General features: G+C 43.2%; 1 protein-coding gene across 1 annotated transcript; it reads right to left on the bottom strand.

Annotated features, from left to right (window-relative positions):
- Window positions 1-754: 754 nt before the first annotated feature.
- Window positions 755-10893, bottom strand: gstt1b (glutathione S-transferase theta 1b). The gene is made up of 5 exons (XM_063011292.1): window positions 10703-10893; window positions 8346-8433; window positions 5572-5722; window positions 4114-4287; window positions 755-2308 (listed from the first exon to the last, which is right to left on the bottom strand). Exons 1-5 carry the CDS (start codon window positions 10812-10814, stop codon window positions 2111-2113), a joined length of 723 nt encoding a protein of 240 aa, XP_062867362.1. The 5' UTR covers window positions 10815-10893; the 3' UTR covers window positions 755-2110.
- Window positions 10894-11357: the final 464 nt, after the last annotated feature.

Genomic DNA, 11357 nt, shown 5'->3' with positions numbered 1-11357 from the left:
GACCCTGTCGCCAGTTTACCACTGTTCCTTCCTTGGACCACTTTTTTAATGCATTTTCTCCATTTTTACTCCCCCTTTAGTGCATCCAATTGCTTCATGCTTGAGATCGAAGCTAACCCACGCCCCCTCCGACACGTGGGCAGCAAGCCGTATGCATCTCATCACCCACACATTGACGAGTGTTGTGCCACCTAGCGTTGCGTACGGAGAGACACATTTTTTCCTAAGAGCACTTTTTCCTCATCTCTGTGTAGGCACCTCTAATCAGCCAGCAGAGGTCGTAATTGCACCATTCTGACAGAGAGAGACCCATATCCGGCATAGTCCCGCCCACCTAAACAACAGGCCAATCGTTGTTCATGTGACCGCTCAGCCTCAGCCGGCAAGGCAGAGCTGAGATTTGATACGATGTATTCAAGATCCCAGCTCTGGTTGCAGCGTGTGTTTTGGACCATTTTTAATAGATACTGACCGCTGCAGACCGATACTCTGACCCAGTCGTCTAGCCATCACAATCTGGCCCTTGTCAAATTCACTCAAATCCTCACGCTCGCCCATTTTTCCTACTTCTAACATCAATTTTGAGGATAAAATGTTCACTTGCTGCCTAATACTGTATATCCCACCCACTAACAGGTGCCATGATGAAGAGATGATCAGTGTTATTCACTTCACCTGTCAGTGGTCATAATGTAATGCGTCGTCGGTGTATGGTCAGTGTAAACTGAGACAAACAAAGAAAAAAACAAAGACATTATAAAGTTAATTAGAAATTCCTTTATTACTTTATTAGTACTTAACAATTGCATAAATGGGAGTAATTTTAAGGTATGATCCCAATATTCTGCTGTGAACTGTCAAGTACAAAGACTACATAACAAAAGCAGATTTGTTTTCAATTGGGATAAGATACAGATACAGAGATAATAGAATTATAACAATAAAAGAGTAAATGGGCCACACAGGCACAACAGGTACAAGTCAACTGGATTCCTCGTTGCTGCTACAATTGCGGCCTCTGCTGGCCAGTCGAGGCGCCTGCCCAAGGAACGGTTGACTATCATAGATAGTCGGTTGCCGACTGCTTGTGTTTATTTATTTATTTATTAGGATTTTAACATCATGTTTTACACACTTTGGTTACATTAATGACAGGACGGGTAGTCACCGGTTACACAAGGTTCATTAGTTCAAGTTTAATATCAAACTCCAATTCACCTGGGCCGCTCAGGTGGCGCAGAGGTAAAAACACACGCTGGAACCAGAGCTATGATCTCGAATACATCGTATCGAATCTCAGCTCTGCTTGCCGGCTAAGGCTGAGCGGCCACATGAACAGTTTGTAGTTTTTTGGCCTGTTGTTCAGATATGGGCGGGACTAAGCCGGATGGGGTCTCTCTCCCATGACTGGTGCAATTACGACCTCTGCTGGCTGAAAAGAGTGCTCTCAGGGTGTGTCTCTCCGTACACAATGCAGAGCTGCACTGCACTCGTCAAAAGTGCAGGTGATAAGATGCATACGGCATGCTGCCCACATGTCGGAGGGGGCATGGGTTAGCTTCGTTCTCCTCAATCAAAGCAGGGATCGGCATGACGCAATCGGGCAATTGGACGCGCTGAAAAGATAGAAAAAGGGGAGAAAATGCATAAACAAAACAAAACAAACCAAACTCAAATTCACCTCGCTTGCATGTCTGTGGACTGTGGAAGGAAACCTGAGCTCCCGGGAAACCCACGCAGACACTGGGAGAACATGCTCCACACAGAAAGGACCCAGACCACTCTGCTTGGGAATCAAACCCAGGACTTTCTTGCTGTGAGGCGACAGTGCTACACACTGAGCCCGAATGCATGTGTGTTGGAGGGGGCATGTGATAATCTGCGGTGGAGAAGGTTGCAGGGATTGGACATGACTAGACTGGGAGGAAACAAAAAAAGTTATTATTAGATTGGATTAAAAAATATCTGGCATCCCAACATCACTAAATGTTCTTTTTTATTTATTTAATCGCTTTATAAAGCACAAGCTAGCTTAAGGATACACATGTAAACTGGATTAAATGTAAATCAAATGAAAGTATGCTTTTATATTCACAACATTATTCCCTTCTCAAAGGAACATCTTGCTGATCTTCGCTTTAAAGTGCAGCAGTTGGCTGGTGTCTAGGCTTTTCGCCATTTCCTGGGCCGACATGATTCCTTGATGGGCGCCGTCAAACAGCTCGGCGCCGATGGCGTCCCGGATTCGATCCTTCCACGCGCTCAGTTTGGGCCGGCCCTCGAAAACGTCTAGACCAGCACCTACCGGCTGAGCCATGGCACAAAAAACATGTATAATTAATAATATTTAATCTACATGCACTCTTAAAAGATGTACAGTATTTTGCCCTTTGTAGTTCTAATTACTGACTGTAGTCCATCTGTTTCTCTGCATGCTTTGTTAGCCCCCTTTCATGCTGTTCTTCAATGGTCAGGACACCCACAGGACCACCACAGAGCAGGTATTATTTGGGTGGTGGATCATTCTCAGCACTGCAGTGAGACTGACATGGTGCTGGTGAGTTAGTGTGTGTTGAGCTGGTATGAGTGGATGAAGTTTTTAAACACCTCACTGTCACTGCTGGACTGAGAATAGTCCAGCCAACAGCGCCCAGTGGGCAGCGTCCTGTAACCACTGATGAAGATCTCAAAGATGACCAACTCAAACAGCAGCAATAGATGAGCGATCGTCTCTGACTTTACATCTACAAGGTGGACCAACTAGGTAGGAGTGTCTAATAGAGTGGACAGTGAGTGTACACGGTATTTAAAAACTCCAGCAGCACTGCTGTGTCTGATCCACTCATACCAGCACAACACACACTAACACACCACCGTGTCACTGCAGTGCTGAGAATCATCCACCACCTAAATAATACCTGCTCTGTAGTGGTCCTGGGAGAGTCCTGACCATTGAAGAACAGCATGAAAGGGGGCTAACGAAGCATGCAGAGAAAAGTGCTTCTATATATCTCTAATACATCGTATCGACTCTCAGCTCTGCCTGCCGGCTGGGCTGAGCAACCGCATGAGCAACGATTGGCCTGTTGTTCATATACGGGTGGGATATTAAAGCCGGATAGAGACCCAGCAATTACGACCTCTGCTGGCTGATTGATGGCGCCTGCACAGAGACGAGAAAAGAGTGCTGTCAGGGTGTGTCTCTTTGTACACAGTGCTGATCCGCATTGCACTCGTCAAAGTGTAGGTGACAAGATGCATACGGCTGCTGCCTACGTGTCGGAGGGGGGTGTGGGTTAGCGTCGTTCTCCTCAATCAGAGCGGGGATCGGCATTGGTGGAGAGGAAGCATGACGCAATCGGGAAATTGGACGCGCTAAAAGGGAAAAAAAGGGGAGAAAATGCATATACAATAAATATATACAGTATATACACAAATAAATAAATGCCCCAGTGTTTCTGTCCACAGTCAAGTGAGCTGACTGTGCTTCGGCTCAGAGTCAACCCATGTTGTGAGATCCGCCACAGAAGCCTGTCTGTTTGCAATCCAGTGCTGTCTAAAGACTTGCTGGTCATGTGCATTCAGTTATAAAAAGGGGGCATGTGAGACTGATACAAAGCGAGAGGGCAGAGTACAATGGCCAGATTGATTCGAGTAGACAGGAAGGTTACTCACGATCACTCTACAACTGCGGTGACCAAAAAGCACCTAGAATTGCAGAGCACGTCAAATCTTAGGGTGGATAAGCTACGGCAACAGAAGAGCACATCAGGATCCACTCAGGCAGCTGGGTCGGAGTTGTTATTGGTGGTGATAAGTAGACGGTGGTGTAATGGTGTGGGGCCACACATTGGACCCCACTGCATAAATGAAGCACTATTCGAATGCCATGTGCATTCCTTTATAGCCACAATTGTAACACTTACAATGGCTACTTCTATCTTGATGGGCCATAAAGCACAAGTCATCTCAAACCAGCTCCATGAACAATGAGTCTAGAGTTGCTGATCAAGTTCAGGCCTCCTGCAGGATGTGCTGGAACAACACAAGCTTCCCCAAGCAAGCAATGGACTATCGAGTTGAATGAAAGGGCATCCTAAGTAAGTTTGGTACCTGAATGATTTCCACGATGGCAACGAGGTCAGCCAATGAGATCTGATCTCCAACGATGAAAGGCTTGTCTTGAAGGAAGTTCTCTTCAAAAACTTTAATAGTTCCATTGAGATCCTCTATAGCAGAGTCTAACTTTTCGGGGGGAACCTCAATGCCCATTTTTGGAATCATGAGCTGAAAGAAAAGAAATATGCAGGTAAACCATTAATGCACATGTAACAAGTAATCAAAAGGTCATTGGTTCAAGTCCCAAATTTGTAAGTCGCTTTGAATAAAAGAGTCTACTAAATGAAACTTCATACACAGATTTCTCTAGATTGTTCACACCTTTTATTGATGTGTAAAACCACCTCCTCGTTTCTACACTCACTGTCCATTTGATCAGCACTTTGTAGTTCTACTACAATTACTGACTGTAGTCCATCTGTTTCTCTACATACATTTTTAACCTGCATTCTCAGGATTGCACTGACACTGACATGGTGGTGGTGTGTTAGTGTGTGTTGTGCTGGTATTTTTAAATACTGTGTCCATTCACTGTCCACTCTATTAGACACTCCTACCTAGTTGGTCCACCTTGTAGATGTAGAGTCAGAGACGGTCGCTCATCTATTGCTGCTGTTTGAGTTGGTCATCTTCTAGACCTTCATCAGTGGTCACAGGATGCTGCCCACTTGATATTTTTGGTTGGTGGACTATTCTCAGTCCAGCAGGGACAGTGAGGTGTTTAAAAACTCCATCAGCGCTGCTGTGTCTGATCCACTCATACCAGCACAACACACACTAACACACCACCACAATGTCAGTGTCACTGCAGTGCTGAGAATGACCCACCACCCAAATAATACCTGCTCTATGGGGGTCCTGTGGGGGTCCTGACCATTGAAGAACAGGGTGAAAGCAGGTTAAAAAAGTATGTAGAAAAACAAATGGACTACAAAGTGAGTGTAGAAACAAGGAGGTGGTCATAATGTTATGCCTCATCGGTGTACAATATCCCAGCAACAGTGCATCACAAACATCGCACTTAAATCGTTGCACTATTTTAGCTCATGCTGTGTTCCTTTTTTTCTTTAGTCATTTTCAGTTCCACACTTCAATCGTAGACTAGCACACACCTCTTGCGAAAAATGTGAAACCACGAACCACTTTGAACAAAGAGGTGACTCTTTATGTGGTCGACTCTTCCTTAGAATAGTCATGTGTTTAGTGCCTCACTAGACCAGCAGCAATGCTAAAACTCAATCTGAGGTCTTGCAAAGATGAGTGGTAATCAAAAAGTCACTGGTTTAAGCCCCACCACGACCAGGTTGGGCCCTTGAGCAAAGCCCTTAACCCTCAATTGCTTAGACAACATACTGTCACGGTACTAAGTCGCTTTGGATAAAAGTCCGATTTATTAGCTTAACTGCATTAACTATTTCACATAGTATTTATGTCAATAAGTCAACCTCTTACCTTTAACCATAAAATCTTGGAACCGTGGAGTCGCATAGCCGAATGCTGCCAAGACAAATATTCATTAACTTTTGCTCTCTTTTCCAAATCTGCTGGGTACCAGTGATCCGCTGTCTTATATTTCTCCACCATGTAGATCATAATGGCAACACTGTGGGGTGGAAAGAGTATAATTATTTTTCATGGCTGAAGAACCTTCATAAGGAATCTAAAAGTTACCAATGTTATGAGATACAAACACACCCACAGCCACGGCCACAACTACACCCAGAAATAAACATCTCCAGACGTGGAGCAGGAACCCTGACTTTTCACCGTTGGCCACAGTACTTTTTACAATGTTAAATGATTAATACATTTAGAAGGCAACATTTCAAACTGGAATGAATTATAGTTGCAAGGAAAAGTTTGAAACCCTTTGAAAGTCCTTGATTCTGCATTACCAATACAAGTCATGATTATGGACATCACTGTTTACACATTAATTAATTATTTACAAGGCAGAATGGGAAAAAGTGAACTTTGTATTTAATAACTAACAGAACCCCCTTTCATAGCAACAGAATTTTTCTTGAATTTCTTGAAATTTTATGGTTTGCAGGTGATTTTGAAGTAATAAGCTGTAGAATTCCCTCTAATTTAAATTCAAATCTATATGATTTCAAGCCCCAGGCGGGGCGGTCCGGGTCCTTTCAGTGCGGAGTTTGCACGTTCTCCCCGTGTGTGCGTGGGTTTCCTCCCACAGTCCAAAAACATGCAGTCAGGTTCATTGGAGACACTGAATTGCCCTATAGGTGAATGGGTGTGTGTATGTGTGTGTGTGTCTGCCCTGCGATGGACTGTTGCCCCACCCGTCCAGGGTGTTACTGTGTGCCTTGCGCCCATTGAAAAGCTGGGATAGGCTTATGGGATTAGTTATTTAAATTACTAAACAGATTGTGTAAAAAACACAGGTTTGTTTCTCTCGTATTTGCCAGGCCATTTGCCATTAAATGTGGACACTACTTTTAAGTGTAGTTTCATCTATTGAGCAGACAGGCACTGAGGGCCTTTGATATGGAACACTATTACCATAATTATTAGGTATACTGTTACCAAAATACAGTGTATCACAAAAGTGAGTACACCCCTCACATTTCTGCAGATATTTAAGTATATCTTTTCATGGGACAACACTGACAAAATGACACTTTGACACAATGAAAAGTAGTCTGTGTGCAGCTTATATAACAGTGTAAATGTATTCTTCCCTCAAAATAACTCAATATACAGCCATTAATGTCTAAACCACCGGCAACAAAAGTGAGTACACCCCTTAGTGAAAGTTCCTGAAGTGTCAATATTTTGTGTGGCCATCATTATTTCCCAGAACTGCCTTAACTCTCCTGGGCATGGAGTTTACCAGAGCTTCACAGGTTGCCACTGGAATGCTTTTCCACTCCTCCATGACGACATCACGGAGCTGGCGGATATTCGAGACTTTGCGCTCCTCCACCTTCCGCTTGAGGATGCCCCAAAGATGTTCTATTGGGTTTAGGTCTGGAGACATGCTTGGCCAGTCCATCACCTTTACCCTCAGCCTCTTCAATAAAGCAGTGGTCGTCTTAGAGGTGTGTTTGGGGTCATTATCATGCTGGAACACTGCCCTGCGACCCAGTTTCCGGAGGGAGGGGATCATGCTCTGCTTCAGTATTTCACAGTACATATTGGAGTTCATGTGTCCCTCAATGAAATGTAACTCCCCAACACCTGCTGCACTCATGCAGCCCCAGACCATGGCATTCCCACCACCATGCTTGACTGTAGGCATGACACACTTATCTTTGTACTCCTCACCTGATTGCCGCCACACATGCTTGAGACCATCTGAACCAAACAAATTAATCTTGGTCTCATCAGACCATAGGACATGGTTCCAGTAATCCATGTCCTTTGTTGACATGTCTTCAGCAAACTGTTTGCAGGCTTTCTTGTGTAGAGACTTCAGAAGAGGCTTCCTTCTGAGGTGACAGCCATGCAGACCAATTTGATGTAGTGTGCGGCGTATGGTCTGAGCACTGACAGGCTGACCCCCCACCTTTTCAATCTCTGCAGCAATGCTGACAGCACTCCTGCGCCTATCTTTCAAAGACAGCAGTTGGATGTGACGCTGAGCACGTGCACTCAGCTTCTTTGGACGACCAACGCGAGGTCTGTTCTGAGTGGACCCTGCTCTTTTAAAACGCTGGATGATCTTGGCCACTGTGCTGCAGCCCAGTTTCAGGGTGTTGGCAATCTTCTTGTAGCCTTGGCCATCTTCATGTAGCGCAACAATTCGTCTTTTAGGATCCTCAGAGAGTTCTTTGCCATGAGGTGCCATGTTGGAACTTTCAGTGACCAGTATGAGAGAGTGTGAGAGCTGTACTACTAAATTGAACACACCTGCTCCCTATGCACACCTGAGACCTAGTAACACTAACAAATCACATGACATTTTGGAGGGAAAATGACAAGCAGTGCTCAATTTGGACATTTAGGGGTGTAGTCTCTTAGGGGTGTACTCACTTTTGTTGCCGGTGGTTTAGACATTAATGGCTGTATATTGAGTTATTTTGAGGGAAGAATAAATTTACACTGTTATATAAGCTGCACACAGACTACTTTTCATTGTGTCAAAGTGTCATTTTGTCAGTGTTGTCCCATGAAAAGATATACTTAAATATCTGCAGAAATGTGAGGGGTGTACTCACTTTTGTGATACACTGTATATACAATGATTGCTATGTAGTGCACACCTTTCAGCCAGGCAAAAATCACCATCTCGGATCGCGGGAACTTTTCTCATCTTGTTAATTTTGCCAAATTCTTCCCCAAAATGTTCACCTGAAAATCACAGGTAAAAGTATGACGTTAATATAAATCATTATTTTTGAAACAACAATCACACAAACACATCCAGATGATACACATATAACAGAAGCATGTAAAATACGCTGAAATAATACAACTAGAAAGTTTAGTCTGGACCATTCAGGTGTAGATCTTTACAGTCTGTGCTCCAGAAATTCCCATGAAGCATTTAATATGCAAAGAAACCATTAAAGATCCCACACCACACTTAGTGGCACATGGCAGCACATATATTCAAATGTAATCTGCTCAGTTGTAGGTTATACAAGTACCACATTATCATTTCCCATTGCTCAGGGATCGATATTTAGGGTCTCTTACACCAAGTAATGTCTTACTGCATTAGCCCTTAATTATTTTGGGTCAGTAGAGGTGTATGCCTTGAAGGCTGGGCATGGAGACTTGGGTTAGTATGCAGTTAGTATGTGCCTTACTGTGCAAACTGCACAAATCTTGCTGCGCTTCCTCTTTCTGCCATGTCCAGGTAGTGTAGCCAGTGTTTCTTGAACTTGAGCAAATCGCTTCCAAGTGCATCCTATTCCTTGTTTGTTCAGGGCAATTATCTTATCTCTTAACCTCTTGACTTCACAGTCAACAAACCCCTAGCAAGACCAACTATTTGACGTGTTTGATCTCAAGTCCACCTTATGCAACTAATGATTAGTTGAATTAGGGGTGCTTAAGGCAACACCTGATTTGCAAATGTGTGCTCTTGTGAGAGATTATATTCAGAGGGTTGAATAATTCTAAGTGACATTTAATGTTGTATTTAAAGAAACCACTTGTCATATTGGCTGTAATGAGCTATTAAATTGTTCTTTGTTTGAATGGTTTATTGCAAACATCTGAAATTCTGCAGATAAACCTAATTTGCTATGGGGGTTCAAGAATTCTGATTGCAACTGTAGCTGAATTAAGATTTAACAATCAATCTAATATAACTTGATAGACAAGTTCCCTTTTAATGAGTTTTCGTAAGTAAACTTGTATTCAAATCAACTGAAAAATATCGCTCATATGCATATACATTGATCAGCCATAACATTAAAACCACCCCCTTGTTTCAACACTCACTGTTAATTTTATCAGCTCCACTAGTTCTACAATTACTGACTGTAGTCCATCTGTTTCTCTGCATGCTTTGTTAGCCCCCTTTCATGCTGTTCTTCAATGGTCAGGACTCTCTCAGGACCACTACAGAGCAGGTATTATTTAGGTGTTGGATCATTCTCAGCACTGCAGTGACACCATGGTGGTGTGTTAGTGTGTGTTGTGCTGGTATGAGCGGATCAGATACAGCAATGCTGATGGAGTTTTTAAACACCTCACTGTCAACCAAATATACCCAGCCAACAGCCCCCCCGTAGGCAGCGTCCTCTAACCTCTGACGAAGATCTCAAATATGTCCAACTCAAACAGCAGCAATAGATGAGCGATCGTCTCTGACTTCACATCTACAAAGTCGACCAACTAGGTAGGAGTGTCTAATAGAGTGGACACGGCATTTTAAAATGAGAGTGGCATTTGAGAGTGATCCACTACCTAAATAATACCTAATGTGTAGTGGTCCTGGGAGAGTCCTGACCATTGAAGAACAGCATGAAAGGAGGCTAACAAAGCATGCAGAGAAACAGATGGACTACAGTCAGTAATTGTAGAACTACAAAGTGCTCCTATATTGTAAGTGGAGCTGATAAAATAGACAGCGTGTGTAGAAATCATGAGGTGGTTTTAATGTTATGGCTGATCAGTGTATACACTTTTGAGTAACATAAAGGAAAAAGGGGGTGGGGGTGGGGGGTGGAATGCCCTTTGTGACCATTTTTTTAATGATTAACTACAGATAGTGATTTCTCTGTGTCATAAAAAATAGCAATTGCACCCTCAAAACCCATGATGATGGAAAGCTTTCTTGACTGTGGACAGTCACTCATGTTCCAGCAACTTTCATAGTTCCATAGCTTTCAAATGTATGGAACTAAAACATTCAGTCACAGAAAAGAACATTGCATGAATAGGGATGCATGGTGTAAAATCATAACATGTGCATTAATAGCATTTTGCATTAATAAATGATAAAATAGTGCATTAGAACAGATTTCAAGCTATGATGAACCCTACATACTTTCATACTTTATAGTATGTATAGTATGTATTAATAATACATACAGCCCATATACTATGTAGTATGCTAGTACAGTATTCGACTTCGAACTCTTCATATGTGAACGCTTCAGCCTACCTGCCATTAAAGAAATATTCTTGTGTTCAAATGGGATGTTGTTCTTCTTGGCGAAGATGTAAACCGAGCGACAAGGCTGCGATAAAAGGTCCAAATAAACTTCCAACACCATTTTTACGCGATATTTACCACCTTTACTTGTTCTAAACTGCCTCCTAAGTTCAAACCCACACAAACGTCGCTGACTCACAGCAGAGCTCGAGCCACCACGTATTAAAAAACCTTTATACGATAAACCACGCCCACATATCATAACAAGCCCCGCCCATTTCCCTATATGTATATTTCACCTCCTTGTTTCTACACTCACTGCCCATTTTATCAGCTCCACTTACCATATAGAAGCACTTTGTAGGTCTACAATTACTGACTGTAGTCCATCTGTTTCTCTACATACCTTTTTAGCCTGCGATCTTCAATTGTCAGGATCCTCACAGGACCACCACAGACCAGGTATTATTTGGGTGGGGGATCATTCTCAGCACTGCACTGACATGGTGGTGGTGTGTTAGAGTGTGTTGTGCTGGTATGAGTGGATCAGACACAGCAACGCTGATGGAGTTTTTAAACACCTCACTGTCACTGCTGGACTGAGAATAGTCCACCAACCGAAAACATCCAACCAACAGCGCCCCATGGGCAGCGTCCTGTGACC

This window comes from Trichomycterus rosablanca, chromosome 16, assembly GCF_030014385.1.
Source record: "Trichomycterus rosablanca isolate fTriRos1 chromosome 16, fTriRos1.hap1, whole genome shotgun sequence".
NCBI classification, from domain to species: Eukaryota; Metazoa; Chordata; class Actinopteri; order Siluriformes; family Trichomycteridae; genus Trichomycterus; species Trichomycterus rosablanca.
This window is presented reverse-complemented; position numbering and strand designations above follow the sequence as displayed.